Consider the following 14,993-nt stretch of genomic DNA (forward strand, 5'->3'; position numbering starts at 1 on the left):
AATTCACAAGGGGCAAGCTGTCATGGGGGGAGGGGGAGGTCAGAAAAAGTGATTTAAGGACTCAAAGTTTCTCTTAAGAATTTTGGAATTGATTGACATGGGAGATACTGGCACAGAACTGCTCAGTCTGGTGTGCCCTTGTCTGAGAGGGAGCTGTACTCTATAAGCAAGGCAGAATGGAAGCCCTCAAAGGAAACATGAGATGCACAAGTTTAGAGAATCTATCCTAGATGTTCCCATGGACTAATTTGTTTATTTATTTGTTTGTTTGTTTGTTTATTGATTGATTGATTTAAGACAATGGGGTTAAGTGACTTGCCCAAGGTCACACAGCTAAGTATTACTTGTCTGAGGTTGGATTTGAACTCAGGTCCTCCTGACTCCAGGCTGGTGCTCTATACACTGTGCCACCTAACTGCCCCCCGCCATGGACTATTTGTGCCCAATTTGTGGTAAAGCTTTCTGACTTTAATCAATCCCATTTGGACTTAGTTGATGTCATTGTGATCCAACAATAAAACAAACAGTTGAGGACGTGTCCCCTGACCACATTTATCTAGACCTTACTCCATGTCAGAACTTATTAATTATTATCTATTAGGTTCTCACTGGGAGGTAGGTGCTATTATTATTCCCATTTTACAAATGAGGAAATTGAGGCAAATAGAGGTGAAGTGACTTGCCCCCATCACACAGCTAGGATATGTTGGAGGTTGAATTTGAATTCAGGTCTTCCTGACTCCAGGTTCATCTCTTTGTCTTATCACCTACCTGAAAAAGTGAATAAACATTTATTAAGGGCCTACTGTATCCTAAGCATTGAGCTAAGGGTTATATGCTTTCAGTGTTGGAAACAGAGTCAAGACTGAATGACTTCAGGTTTTAACAAATGCAAATGGTCATTTGTTTGGTGATTCAAATACCAAATCACAAAGAAGTGAGGCCATTAGTCCAAGTTTTTCTCAGGCAACTGTGGAACAGGCACTCCCATATGTACATGTGGCGATGGGGTTCATCTGAAGCTGTTTTGCATGTCACACCACTCATGTGTGAAGATCTGTGACATTTTTTTAAATTGAAAAGTGCGAGGCAACACTCCACAGTGCCACTGAGAGTGGCAGCTCTAGCAGGGGAAGGATCACAGTGAAGATGCCCAGATACCCACAGGACAATACAGTCTGGTGGAAACCTCTAGTCTCAGGTGGCTCTTCACATTTGCCCTAAGTATAGGCAGACCTCTTTCCATCTCCCCTCAAAGAAGACATGGTGCTTCTTACAGATTGTGGGTATGCTACAGCCCTGAACAAGCCTATCGGAGCCACTTTTCCAACATGTGCTCATATTGAGTCCCCAGTCACATTTAATTAATTAAATGATATTTCAAAATTCTTCATTATTATTACTATATCTATATGGTGATCTGTGATCAGTAATCTTTGATGTTCTTGCTGTTGTTTTTAAACTCCTCAAACCAGGACCATTTAAGACGAAATTTTTCAATCAATGTTTGTGTTCTGACTGTTCCACCAACATTTCTCTGCCTCTTCTAGGGGCCCATTCCTATTCCCTGAGATCCAACAATATTGAAATTAGATCAATTAATAACTCTACAATGGCCCCTAAGTGTTCAAGTGAGAGGACGACTCCTTCTATGCAGCAAATTTCACTGTCTTATTTTAAGAAATTGCTCCAGTCCCTCCAGCCTTCACCAGCCACCACCCTGGGTAGTCCCAGTCTCAATATGGAGGTAAGACCCTTCCCTAGAAAAAAGATCAAGACTTTCTGAAAGCTCAGATGATGAGTAGCATTTTTTTTTAGCAATAAAACGTTTTTCATTCAGGTATGTACATTGCTTTTTTAGTTATTTTACTGTTTCATATTTAATAGATTATGACATAGTGTAAACATAACTTTTGTTTGCTCTGGGAAACAAAAAATTTCCTGAAACTCATTTTTTGCAATATTTGCTTTATTACAGTGGTCTGGAACTGAAGTCCCACTGTTGCCATCATAGACCTGTACAGGAAACAAGCAAAGGGAACTTAGGACTCCTCCCATATTTGGTGGGTAGTGCTGATGAGGGCTGATGGCCTGTTGCCCAGGCTCTGAGGAAAGAAGGGTGAGCCAAGAGGGCTACCCTGGGCCCAAGGGGAAAGGTAATTCAATTAAGTAGAGGCTGGTGAAAGGCCAAACTATGGGACCAGGACAGAAACAGCAGCAGGTTCTGCCTGGCCCTGGAGAGGTAGAAGAGGGCCATCATCATCAGCAGGGCTAGAATACTTGGGAGAGTCTGGGCAGGGGAGCAGTGAGGGGAAGGCCTATCACCAGACCTCATCCAGGGCAGTGCTATGAGTTGCTAGTGTTATATAGGTTCCTAAAGGAAGGGGAAAAGGAGGAAAGGAAGGAAGGAAGGAAGGAAGGAAGGAAGGAAGGAAGGAAGGAAGGAAGGAGGCAGGGAGGGAGGGAGGGAGGGAGGGAAGGAAGGAGGGAAGGAGGGAAAGAGGAAGGAAGGGAGGAAGGAGTGAAAGAAGGAAGGACAGTACAAAAGAAGAAAGAAGTGATGGAAAGAAGGAGGGAAGGAGAGAAAAAGGAAGGAAAGAAAGGAGGGGAGGAAAGGTCTCTTGGAGTGCCTTCCTCTTTCCCTATTCCTCCTTGAAACCCAAGTTTTCTTGTACACCCAGACCAAACTCAGCCTTCTTCACCACACCTCTCCTGTTGTCCCCCACAAATTACATTGCATTTATTTGGTATCTGCTTCTGTAGCAAGACTTTGGAACTTGATCTCCGCAGCCATGCATGCCCTAGGAGGCAGGGCCCTGAACAGGGATGGCTGGATCTCCCCAAAGTATTCCAGGAATCCCTCTGAAGGGAGTAGGGCTCTTCTTCTGCTATTGGGCTTCAATTCCAAGTCAGGTGTGCTCTCCCTAATATCAGTCATCAGTACCCCCCCAATATCACACCTGTGATCTTTTATTTTCCCCAATATCCGTTTGACCATTTGCTTTCTGCTCAATATCAACGGACCAATTAGCTTTGATTTTCTTTAACAAAGGATTCAGAGTCAGGGATTACATTTTCCTGAAAGCCTCAGGCTCTGGGGAGAGTGGCTCACTCTCCCAGAGCTTACAACAGCCTTCTTCCTTCCACCTTGTCTCTGCTACTTGGTTGAGCCCCTACTGGCTCTGTTCCCACAGGTTGTTGGTAAGGGCTGTGAATCTCACCAGGCTCTAGTGCCAACAAATTGCAATGAGGGGCCCCCAACTCTTGAGACCCTCTGAAGTTCTCAAAGTAAGGCCAATCTATTCTGTCTGTAACACATCTAAGAATGAAAAACAAAAATCCAAAACAAAATAATCCAGAGGCAAAGAAAGAACAGAGCCTCAAGTGAACAGGCCATATGGTAACCCCTCAAGATAAGACCCAAGGCCTTTTTTCCAAAAAAATATTTCTTGTGAAATAGCTTCCCTGGACTGCCACCAGGAAAGAGAGAGCTCTGTTTAGGTCTAGAACACACTGTTCCAGCTTGGTAGCAAATAAAAATCTTTTTCTTCACCGGGAAGTAAGAGACCAGGAAAACCAATCCACCTGAATGTCTGTGAGTACTCTGAATCAAAGGCCAGGGTTCTTACCTCAGGCTGCCAGGAAATGGGCTCCCAAGTACCAGGGGCTTGGCAATGGGCAGAGCAAATTGAGCATTCTTGAAGGAATAGACCCTCCTCAACCAGCCCATCTCTCCTCACTCCTGTTCCCCAGGAGAAAAGAAGCTTCTGGAGAACAGCAGTTCTTCTATTTTGGTTTTTTGTATTTCTGGCATGGGACACTTCGTAGGGGCTAACTAAATGCATGTTAGTCTATGGGGTAACTGTGAAGGTCCTTCTGCCTCTTGGATTGTGCAAGTAAAACATCTAGATTTGGAAGCTTTGGACCAGGTGGAATATGGTGGAAGAGATAAGATATAAATTTCAAGTTTTATCCTCACTATCAAAAAACTCAACTTCCTCAGTTCAAGATGGGGAAGATCTGGTTATATAGCACGCCCCTGAGCGGTTATTTGGTGGAGGGGGCGGGTCTAGAAAGAGCTGGGATTCAAGAGTCACATTGAAGTCAGAGTGACCGAAGAAGTGAAATTGTTAAATTTTGAGCTTATGCTATTACATCTTGGAATACCACCAATTAGGTTTGATTTATCATTTTGCTGGTTTCCAGACTTAAGAAAATGCTAATAATTGGGAATTAAATTTTAAACGTATCCTGCATACAACCAGGATATTGAAAGGGGATATTTAACATTTAAGTAAATGTTATTTACCATTCACCAGCCCTTGGCTGGATTTGTGAAAGCAGGTACTAGGGACACAATAGACAATCATAAAGTGATATGCTCTGGCCTAATGAGGACACTTGTAGTGGGCTAGTAAGAGATTGCACAGAGGCCTATAGAGGCACATGAGTCACAGAGGAGTAGGGGTATCACATGGTAGGAGCCATGGAAGGTGAAGGAAAAACAGACTGAGACAGAGAAGAGAGACATAGAATTTTAAAAAAAGGCATCTCAGGATGCTTTCTCTGAGGGTGTTTAAGTCCTCCTGGAGCTAGGGGAGTCATTGGTCCTGCTGATCCTAACAATTTTAGATAGGAAGGGGGCAGTATCTTGGAACCTTAAGGCTCCACCTTACCTACCACAAGAGATGTCACCATCCCAGCTCTTAGACCTGCTCCAGCAGGAATGCTAGACAAGTCATGAGTACCCATTCCCTTCCCCAAACTGGATGCTGAACCAATGTCAGCAAGCAGAATTAGACCTGACAGGACTAGACTTGTGGGAGACAGTCACTTTGGCATAAATAAGGTCAGAATGCTCCAATTATTGCCTATCATGGTGTGACTAGAGGGGACAGTTCAGAGGAAGGGGACTCAGAGCTACAAATGAGTAGGTGACTCTACTGACTCTAGCACCTTGAATGTGGCTACATCTGCATTTATTAAATATCCATCAGGTATGTGCTTGGTTCTAGAAATACCAAAATGAAACAGGTTCTACACTTAAAGAGCTTCATTCTACTGGGGAGATAGAATATAAGTAGAAGTAAATAAGTACAAGGTGATTTTAAGAGGTGTCCAATTCTACCACAAAACTCTGGGGTTTGGCTGAACCAGGTCAAAATTGGAAAATGTTTGACCAAATCGATGAAAATAGAATAAAATACAGATAATGTTAATAGGTGGTTCTCTAAGTCTATAGACAGACACAGGGATCGGTTTGTATTTGAGTCTGACTCTAATGGACTAGAACATAGGCAACTGGGAGCTTAGAGGATCAGGAAAGTTTTCTGATTGATGGAGAGCTTGGGATTCTTGAAGGAGAAGGTGAGGAGAGAGGTAAGAAAGGCAGCCTTACAAAGGCACAGAGTGAGTTATTCCATTTGATTGTAGTATATAATGTATGAAGGACACTAATAGGAAATACATTTGGGAAAATAGGGGAGATGAGTTGTAGAGGGTCTGAATAATCCTAGAGGCAATGGAAAGCCATTTTTGAACTGGGGAGGGTCATGGTCAAATCTGTACCATCTCTTCTCTCTTTAAAATCCTTATGAAGGGGCAGAGTCAAGATGGCAGAGGAAAGGCAGGGGCTCTCGAAGTTCTTATTGAAGAGGAGAGCCTTCTCCTGTGTCTTAGGGAATCCCTAATTTTCTTCAAGGTTTAGCTGAAACTTTACATTCTACTAAAGCCCACCTTGATTCTCATTTTGTCAGTGCCTATAAAAGAAAGTAAATTTTGAGAGCATATGTCCCTCTTTAGAGAAGACAGTTAATGCAGAAGAAATAGAGGAGGACTCTACCAGAACTAATTATAATAACTGTAAGAGTAACAGCAGCTACCATTAATACAGCACCTGAAGGGTCACAAACACTTCTCACTTGACCCTCACAACCACCTTTGGGGATACCCGTTATTCTATTTTACAGATGAAGGGACTGAAGTGACTTGTCCCCAGTCACACAGCTAGTGTCTGAGATTGAATTTGAATTCAAGTTCCCCTGACTGCAGCACTCTGTCCACTGAGCTTCCCAGATGCTCTCCCCTGTTGAAGTCACTTTGGATTTTCAGTGCTGTTAATACTTTACGTTCAATGTTTTATTGAGCTCCATTTACTCAAAATGCCGAGAGAACAACTCTTTTGTAGTTATTATGGAAGGGAAATTAAGGTCGAGAACCCAAGTGAGAATGGGAGTTGAATTGTTTGACAAGTTATAATTCAGAGAGCAATCATTCTACAATGTTGGGAGTGAACACAGGCTGAGTTAGTAAATGCATAGTTCAATTGAGCTGGTGGAACACTAGCTTCCAATGCCACCTGGTGGTTCATTTCATTACAGTACAACACTCCTTCAAACCACTCTTCTCCAGATGATACTTCCAAGGCATCAAACAAAACAAGTGCCTCACTTATGAAATCCAATTTGTTAATAGTCCAGATGAGAGGAGACAGGGATCTGAACTATGATAGTGATCATGGTGGGTGGGTGGGTGGGAAGACAGATGCAAGAGATGTTAGAAAGATAGACTCGACTTAGGAACAGATTGGAGTGGGGAAGAGGGAAGGATCAGAGATGACTCTGAAATTGGGAACCTGGATCGTTGGAAGGTTGGTTGTGCCTTCAACAGAAACAGGGAAATGTGGAGAAGAATGTTTTTAAATGCAGACTCCTTGGATATGTGGACTTTGAAATGCCAACAGGAAGACAACTAGCAGCCATTTGAATTCAGGTAGTCTAATCTATATGTTTAGATTTGGAGTCATCTGAATAAAGCTCTGTGGGGCAGTCACCAGGTCTAGAGAGAGCAGAGAAAGAGAGAGGCTCAGAAGAGCTCTGTGGAGACACAAGTTCAATGACTCAGAGGATCATAGAGCTCAAAAGACATCTAGTCCATCTCCCTCATTTGATCTTATCTTTTGCAATGAACAACCTATTGTTACCCCTCCCCTCAACTGTTCAAGAAACCTCCAAAATATGCATAGCCAAGTGAAGGAAATTCTCTCTTTGGTCATGTCCAAAAATATCTATCCAATTCTGCATCTTGAATCTGACAGCAGGTGTATATGTGCTTCATCTTGGGTCCATCCTCTGATTTTACAGATGAGAAACTTGAGGCATGACTGGGGGGGGGTGGTATAAGTGATTTATCCATAGTTGTGATAGCAAAGGAGGCTGAAATGAAGCAGACTGGAAAAGAGCCAGGAGACAGTAGAGTCACTGAAGATAAGAAAGAAAACTCATCCAGAAGAAAATCTCCAATGCCACCAAGAGGTCCCTGGTTGCTTCATATAGTCTTTCTAACCCCAGAATTTAGTATGTCTGGCCCTTAATAAATGGTTGTTGATGGACTAACTGAATAAAAAGGCATCTATTGGGCACCTGCTGTGTGTGATGCACTATGCTAACAAAGGAACTGAAGTGACTTCACTCACAGCAGCAGACTTCACTCACATTCACATGGGAGATTCCAGCAGGGCTTTAGATGCAAGAGGGCCTTAGGAAGAAGGGGGGGAGGGCAAGCATCTCCTCTCAGCTTTTCTTCTCAGCTCCAATTCTTTGTATTCATGAAGCTAATCATCTGCCAATACTCAGGAGAGAGAACTTTCCAGACCTTTATTAGGTGGGATGAGATTCAGTGAGGACAAGAGCTATTTTACTTCACTTTTGGGTTTGTTCCAAGAGCACTCTCTCCCCCTCTCCCTTTATCTGTCTCCAACTTTCTGTGTCTCTGTCTTTGCCTCTGTCTTTCTGTCTCTGATTCTCTCCCAGTCTCTTTGTCTCTCTGCCTGATTCGGTTTTCCAGTCTCTCTGTCTCTGTCTGTCTCTATTTCTGTCTCTCTGTCTCTCTCTCTCCTCTCTTCTCAATGGAAGTTGGGTGAGAGGGAGATAGAATAAATGTTTGCTAATTGGGAAAAAAACAGACTGAAGATAACCCCTGAATTTAGCGTGAGGAGGTTGCTGGTAGTGAGAACAGTTGTGGGTCAAAAAAAAAATCAAATTTTGAGGAACTGAGTAAGAAGGAAGTGAGGAAAAGGAGGCAAGAGGAGGACAGGGTGCAGGCAATCTAGGAGTTTGGCTATGAAGGGAGGAGAATCCTAAAATGAAAGTCTCAAGGAATCACAGGCTGAGGGAGATCTGATTTGTAGACAGTAAACAAGGGGCTTGTAGCCAGGAAGAGATAGGAGATGAGAGAGAAGGGAAACAATGGCCTCAGAGACAGCCACCAGAACCTGGAGGCTTTCCAAGGAAGAGAGAATGGGGGGAGGGGAAGTAGTGGGTCTATGGATGCTCAATGGGGTCTGTGAGGGCATTCCAAGCAGTCAAGTGTTCTAGGGATAAGAGTCTGGTTCAGGTACAGCCTGAGCTAGCTGGTCCTCAGCTCCTTCCTCCTGCTTCTCCAGTCTGGCTAGTAGCCCAGACCAGACCTTTTCCAAACACTGGGGCCCCTGCCAGGCAGGGTGCTTCTGTTCAGGTGACACTTATGGTTAATTATTCACTAGGACCTAGGGTAGGAATTGGTCTGAGGTAGGGAGGAGGGAAAGGGAGAGTGCTGAAGTTCTGGAAATTTTCCAGGGGTGTAGATCCAAGAAGACTGAGACTTAGAAACCCCTCAATCTTTGTTTTACATTTGAAGAAACTGAGCCCCAGAGAAGGAAAAAGCCTAATGTCCTAAAAACCAAAAAACTGAAGAGATAGTGGGGGGGTGTCTTGGGGGTTCTTAGAAATGATTGAGTTCATTCCAGTTTTTTACAGATGAATAAACTCAGACAGGACCATAAAACAATGCCCCCAGCATGCCCCAACACCACCCCTCTCTGGAAGAACACAACAAATGTAGAAGCAGGAGCAGGAATTGAGGCAGCCGGATTTGGGGGTTATCCTGGCTCTGAGCAGTCGTTAAGATCCTTCAGAGTGAGGAAAGGGGGGGGTCCTGACAGGTGCTCTGGGTGACACCAAACTCTTACCAGACTAATCTTTGTCTAAGTATTCTCTCAACAAAGAGAGGTTTGCACTAGAGGACTTTTAAGGGTCCTTCCTATTCTAAGCATGACCACTCAGCTTCCTGCTGCCGTCTTGGAAGGAGTGGCAAGGTGGGGTGAGGACTCCAAGAAAAGATTCCCATAATCGCCCCCTGGGTGCCCCTCATACCAACTCCAAGATGTACCTGCGTCAGGACCTGGTTCTGTTGATGCTTCTGAGCTCGGCGGTGGCCTCCTTCATCAGGTAGTGGGGGACCCCCTCTCCCTCAGAATCCCCCCCTCTTCTGCTACATAAATTCTCTCTTCCCCCCACCCCAGAACCTTCCTCCCTCCCTGGACACTTTCAAATTCTCTCCCAACCTTTTCCCCAGTTTTCCTCAAGCTGTCTTTCAATCGGCATAGTACATCTCTCCCCATCCCTTAATGGGGAGAAGGGTCCCCCTTGCCTCCATTCTTCATGCTCACCAGGGTTGGGGGGTGGGGAGGGAGTATACAAAACACTCTCCCCTCCCTTAATTCAAGGAAGTGAGGAAACTGAGACAGAGGGGTTAAGTGACTTGCCCAGGCTCAAACCACTAATAAAGTGTCTTAGGTTACATTTGAACTCAGGTCTTCCTGACTTCTATCCACCAAGCTACCTCGCTGCCTCCATACCTGTCACTTCTGGGTTTTGAATGTCGGAATTTAATTTAATTAGATATAGTAAGTCTTTATTGCACCCCCATAATGAGGGCAATACTCTGGGGATGCCAATCAATTAGTCATTTATTAAGTGCCTCCTTCCTGGGGATGTTCCAGTGCTCCCAGAGAAGTAACTCCAAGGAGTTCAGAGAGGATGGAGAGGAACTCCTGGGGACATCCCAGAGGGCTTCCTGGAGACCCATGCCCTTGGATCCTAAAGGCAAAGGAGGCCTCATTCCCTTGGGGACTCCGGGGCCATTTCTTCAGAAGAGATTTCCCCTTCTCCATAGGATCCCCCTGCGCAAGGTGCCAGGCAAGACTGGCACCCTTCGCATTCTGAGGAGCTGGAGGACCCTGGAGATCCCTCTACCTAAGAATGGGCCCATTCTTGTGCCGCTTTCCAACTACTTGAATGTGAGTGAATCCTTCCTCCCTTCCCTTCAGACCCCTTCCCTGCTGGCCCATACCCCAACAAATGTGTCACCCCTTCCCCATTAGATCCCAACCCGAGGCAGGGCCTCATCTCTGTTGTTTTTCTCTCTCCTCCAACCAGGCTCAGTATTATGGGGAGATAGGTCTGGGGACGCCCCCCCAAAACTTCTCCGTCATCTTTGACACCGGTTCATCTAACTTCTGGGTCCCGTCTCGGCGCTGTAACTTCTTCAGCCTGGGCTGCTGTGAGAAGACGGGAAGTGGGAGGGTGGGTGGAGGGATGACCAGGAGGCCTCCATAGGAGATAAAAACTTGATTCTATCTCCTATGTGGTGACTGGATCGGATCCTTCCCTTTTCTAGACCATCAAATAAGGGATTGGGACTCAACACCAGATGATCTCTACCTTGGACAAGTCCCCTTCGTGGGCTCGGGTGTGGGGGACCTCTCTCTGGGGTTCAGCTAAACTAAATCTAGACTTCTCCAGTCAGAGAAAGATCCCAGAGGTCAGCAATTCCAACCTGAGCCCTGATGGGAAGGTTGATTGGAATTGTTTCCGCTCACTCCTGGCCAGGCCATTTCATGGTGGGCAGCTCAGACCACTGGGCAGACCTTCCCTCTCTGGGACCTCTGTTGCCTCTTCCTGAGGAGGATCGATCTTTCAGGGATGCCATCGACCTCCATGATCTCCTTAACCATTGACCAATGTCCCTGATCAAGCCTCAGTTTCCTTCTCTTTCAGATGGGAGGGCCTGTGTGGATGAAGCCAGGTCAGGGTCAAGGGGATGGGGTGACAGTGGCTCTCCTGGTCTCCCTACATCCCTTCATGGCCTCTCTTCCAGGGTTCCATCGACGATATGACCCCAAGGCTTCCAGCTCTTTCCAACCCAATGGGACTCAATTCTCCATCCAGTATGGGACTGGACGACTGGATGGCATTTTGAGTGAAGACGTGCTGACTGTGAGCCAACCCAGGCATCCCTTGTTAACTTTGGGATGTCCTTCCCTGGTCATTTGAAGACTGGCCTCAGTCTCTTCATTTGTCAAATGGGGATAACGGTTATAGAACCTCCCCACCCCCTTAGGCTGGGAAGAGGGTTGAATGATGGTAGACATCAACTCCTCTGGACAGTACTTTGTAATGGTTAGGGAGGCAGGGGTCCCACCTAGAGAGGACCACTTCCTAGGGAAAGGTTAGGGGCTTCTTGCCTCAAGGGAAGTTGTGTTTATTTTCAGAGGGGAGGGGTTTTCCATGGGAACCTTGGCTTTTGCAGCGTGCCCCCTCCTGTTTCCTCAGATTGGAGGTATTGAGGGGGTCCCACTGGTGTTTGGGGAGGCCTTATGGGAACCAAGTCTGGCCTTTGCCCTTGCCCACTTCGATGGCATCCTCGGATTGGGCTTCCCGGCTCTGGCCGTGGCAGGAGTCCAGACCCCGCTGGACACCTTGTTGGCACTGGGGCTGCTGGATCAGCCCATCTTCTCCTTCTACCTCAACAGGTGCTGACTGGGAGGGAAAGCCCCGCCCCGCCCCGCCCCTCTCCGAGTCCCGTAGGCTCTCCCATAAAGTGGAGCTGGATATTTCCCAAAGGTCCCTCCTGGCTTTTCTGCCTTATCTGTCCTCATACAAAGGTCAACCTAGCCCCCCCCCCCCGCCGCCTTCTGGGACCTGGGGTACAGAGCCAGGGTTGAAAGACTGGCGATCTGGGTTCAAATCCGGATCCCAGATTTATTAGTTGGTCACCAAAAGCAATGACTTTCCCTTTCATTTGCCTCATCTGAAAATGGGGGAGGCAGGGGGGTAGGGACTGGCGGGGCGCTTTGCTCTCTCCGGCTCTCCCCATTCTTGCTACACAGAGACCCGGAGGCTGTCTCGGGTGGAGAAGTGATTCTAGGAGGCTCAGATCCAGCTCACTACGTCCCTCCCCTCACCTTCCTGCCTGTCACTCGGCCAGCCTATTGGCAGATCCATATGGATCGGTGAGGGACTTAATTACCTGCCTCTCTGAGGGAGGAGGCCAGATTGGGGGCCTGAACAGGGTCCAAGGCCTGGAAAAGTTTGGGACCTGATTGCCCGCGTGTCTGACTCCCCTGGAGTCTCTAAGGAATAAGGTCTGGGTCAGTCAAAGTGGGATAGGGCTGCAGGAGCTGGTTCCTGGAGGGAGAGGTGCCTGGGTCAGTCAGTATGGCGAGGGTTGGAGGGGCAGGTGCCTGGATTAGTTAATGCGGGTGGGGTTGTGGGCGGCAGGTGCCTGGGCCAGTCAGTGTTGGGGGGGACTGGGGGGCAGGTGACTGAGTCTGTCAGTGTGGGAAGGGGCGTAGGGGAGAAGGGGCCTGGGTCCGTCAACGTTGGGAGGTTGGAGGGACAGGTGCCTGGGCCAGTCAGTTGTGTGGGGGCTGGAGGGTTAGGTGCCTGGACCTCACGTGCTCTCCATGTCCCCAGGGTGATTGTGGGCGACTCCTTGACTCTGTGTCCTACGGGCTGTGCTGCTATTCTGGACACGGGCACCTCCCTCATCACGGGGCCCTCCAAGGAGATCGGGGCACTGAACAAACTCCTGGGCGGCTTCCCGCTGTTAGCTGGGGAGGTGAGGGGAGGCGGGGGAGGGGAGAAACGAGGGGCCCAGATTTCTGGGGTGCAAGGTGGAGCGGAGGAGGGCATGTGGTTGGTCTAACTGGCGTTTGTTGAGAAGGGGCTAAAGTCGCCCTCGGACCCTTTTCTCAGCATCACCTCCAGAGGCTGGAGGAGAGAGGCTCTCTGCCGGGAGATGAGATGGCTGGGGGCCACAGACAACCAGAAGGGCAGAGGGGCCCTCGGATGACGAAGATGGGGTCAAACAGGTTTAGGGGAGCAGGGGATTTGACTCCCCCCTCACTTGCTATCAGCTCCGACGGAAGCTTGTCTTGAAAGGATTTTCCAGAGGGGGAAACCATAGACGGAGTCAGCTCTTTAGAGCAGCAGACACTGCAGAGTTTGGGTTTTTTGGGGGGGGGGAGCCCTGAGATGCCAGCAGCCTTCTCCAGAGGCCTGGGTCCTTCCCCAGAGACTGGTCGTTATGGGAGGCCCAGGGGGGGACTCAGCGATCCATAGACAAGAGGAGGGTGGAGAAGGGTCAGTTGGGCTGAGGTGGTGGCTCAGGAGCGGGGTGCAGGATGCTGGCGGGGGCAATGGAGGTGAGAATGGGGAAGAAAGAGATGACCTGCTCTCCTCTGGCTCTCCCCCCGCCCTGCAGTATCTGATCCCCTGTGACCGACTCTCGGACCTCCCCACCATCTCCTTCCTGCTCGGAGGTGTCTGGTTCAACCTGACTGCCCAGGACTATGTCCTTCAGGTAGGGTGCACCCTGAAGACCCAGAAAGCTGGGGCCATGTGCGGGTGGGCCCTCTAGACTCACTGCCGTCGGGCCCTCACCTTGGGCGACTGCAGGGGGGGGCGCTGTGCTCCCATCACCCTCCCTCCCCCTGACCTCCTCCTCCCCCAGCACTGTGACGTCACAGAAAATTCAAGGAATAGGACCCCCGTTCCCTGGGGAAAGGAAGGAATGGGGGGGGGAGAGAATTTGGGGGGAGGGAGAGACAGAGACAGAGACACAGAGACACAGACCTGCAGAGTGGACTCTATCCCAAGGATGGGGCAGAGGGCCCCTGGGAGGGGGAGGAATGGGGCGTACTCCTTGGGGAGGGAAGGGGGTAGGGAATGAGATAGGAGGAGGGGGCTGGGAGTTTCTGCTGACGTCACGGTCCTTTGGACAAGGCTCCCCATCCCACCCCGCAGTGACGTCACCGACCCCCTGGGTGCAGGGAGAAATCTAGCTGGGGGCGGGGGGGAAGGCTAGGGACGCGCTTTCAGGGGCCCCAGGACCCTGAAGGACCTCAGGAGGGACTTCACCTCTGGTCTCCCAGAGTGAGACAGGAGCCCCGCTTCTGGCCCAAAGGGAGCCCAGGGCAGAGACAGGGCTTCGGGGGCCCTCGGGGGGCGGGGGACTCCCCCCCAGGGGCCGGGGACCCTCGGGGGGAGGGGGCCCGAAGACCTGCCGGCGTCCCGCAGGCTCCGCCGCCGCCGCGGCCGGGGATGCTCTGGGGCTGCGGCCGGGGTGACCGCTGGGGGGGGCGGGCCTGCCCAGACGCTCCTGCCCTCGCCCCGCAGCTGGCCAGCGGCCGCACCCGCCTCTGCCTGTCCGGCTTCCTGGCGCTGGACGTGCCGCCGCCCGCCGGCCCCTTCTGGATCCTCGGCGACGTCTTCCTGGGGCCCCATGTGGCTGTGTTCGATCGGGGCGCAGCCCGCGTGGGACTGGCCCGGGCGCGGGGCACCCCCCCGCACCCCATTCCGAGTCCCCCGCCCCCGCGGGGCCCCTGAGCTGAGCCCCGTGTCCTCCCACGGGGCCCAGGAGGCGGGCGCCCCCCCGCGCCCCAGGCTCCGCGCTTGGAGATCTCGGGGGGCTGGGGGTGGGGGGCCGCAGGCCGGGGCCGGGGCGCGACTGGGCTCCACCGCATCCTGCCCCCTCCTCTGCCGCCCCTCAACTGCCGAATAAAAAGCTGCGCTGTCTCTTTTCCTCTGCGTCCTTCCCTTGGTCCCTCGCGCGCAGCCGCCCCGCGTGGGCGCCCGGCGCCCGCCCGCGGCCCGGAGGGGGTGGGGAGGGGAAGCGGCGGCCGCAAGGCAGCGAACTCCACTTCCCGGCGCGCCCCGCGGCCGAGCCGCGGCCCAGCGCGGGCCGGGCCCTCCAGGGGCATGCCGGGAGTCGTAGTCCCCGGACCCCAGCTCCGGAGCCGCCGGCTCCCGCCCGGGCCGGCGCGGGGCGGGCTCGGGGCTGACAGGTGGCGGGGCTCCTTCGCCCCTCCCTCGCTCTCCCAGACGGGGAGG

General features: G+C 50.3%; 1 protein-coding gene across 1 annotated transcript; it reads left to right on the forward strand.

Moving 5' to 3' along the window:
• The first annotated feature begins 9,133 nt into the window (after positions 1-9,133).
• On the forward strand, positions 9,134-14,615 carry NAPSA (napsin A aspartic peptidase). The gene is made up of 9 exons (XM_074193826.1): positions 9,134-9,266; positions 9,994-10,117; positions 10,257-10,380; positions 10,978-11,096; positions 11,433-11,632; positions 11,990-12,112; positions 12,576-12,720; positions 13,366-13,464; positions 14,280-14,615. Exons 1-9 carry the CDS (start codon positions 9,202-9,204, stop codon positions 14,487-14,489), a joined length of 1,209 nt encoding a protein of 402 aa, XP_074049927.1. The 5' UTR covers positions 9,134-9,201; the 3' UTR covers positions 14,490-14,615.
• The last annotated feature ends 378 nt before the right edge of the window (positions 14,616-14,993 follow it).

This window comes from Macrotis lagotis, chromosome 1 (assembly GCF_037893015.1).
Source record: "Macrotis lagotis isolate mMagLag1 chromosome 1, bilby.v1.9.chrom.fasta, whole genome shotgun sequence".
Taxonomy (NCBI): Eukaryota; Metazoa; Chordata; class Mammalia; order Peramelemorphia; family Peramelidae; genus Macrotis; species Macrotis lagotis.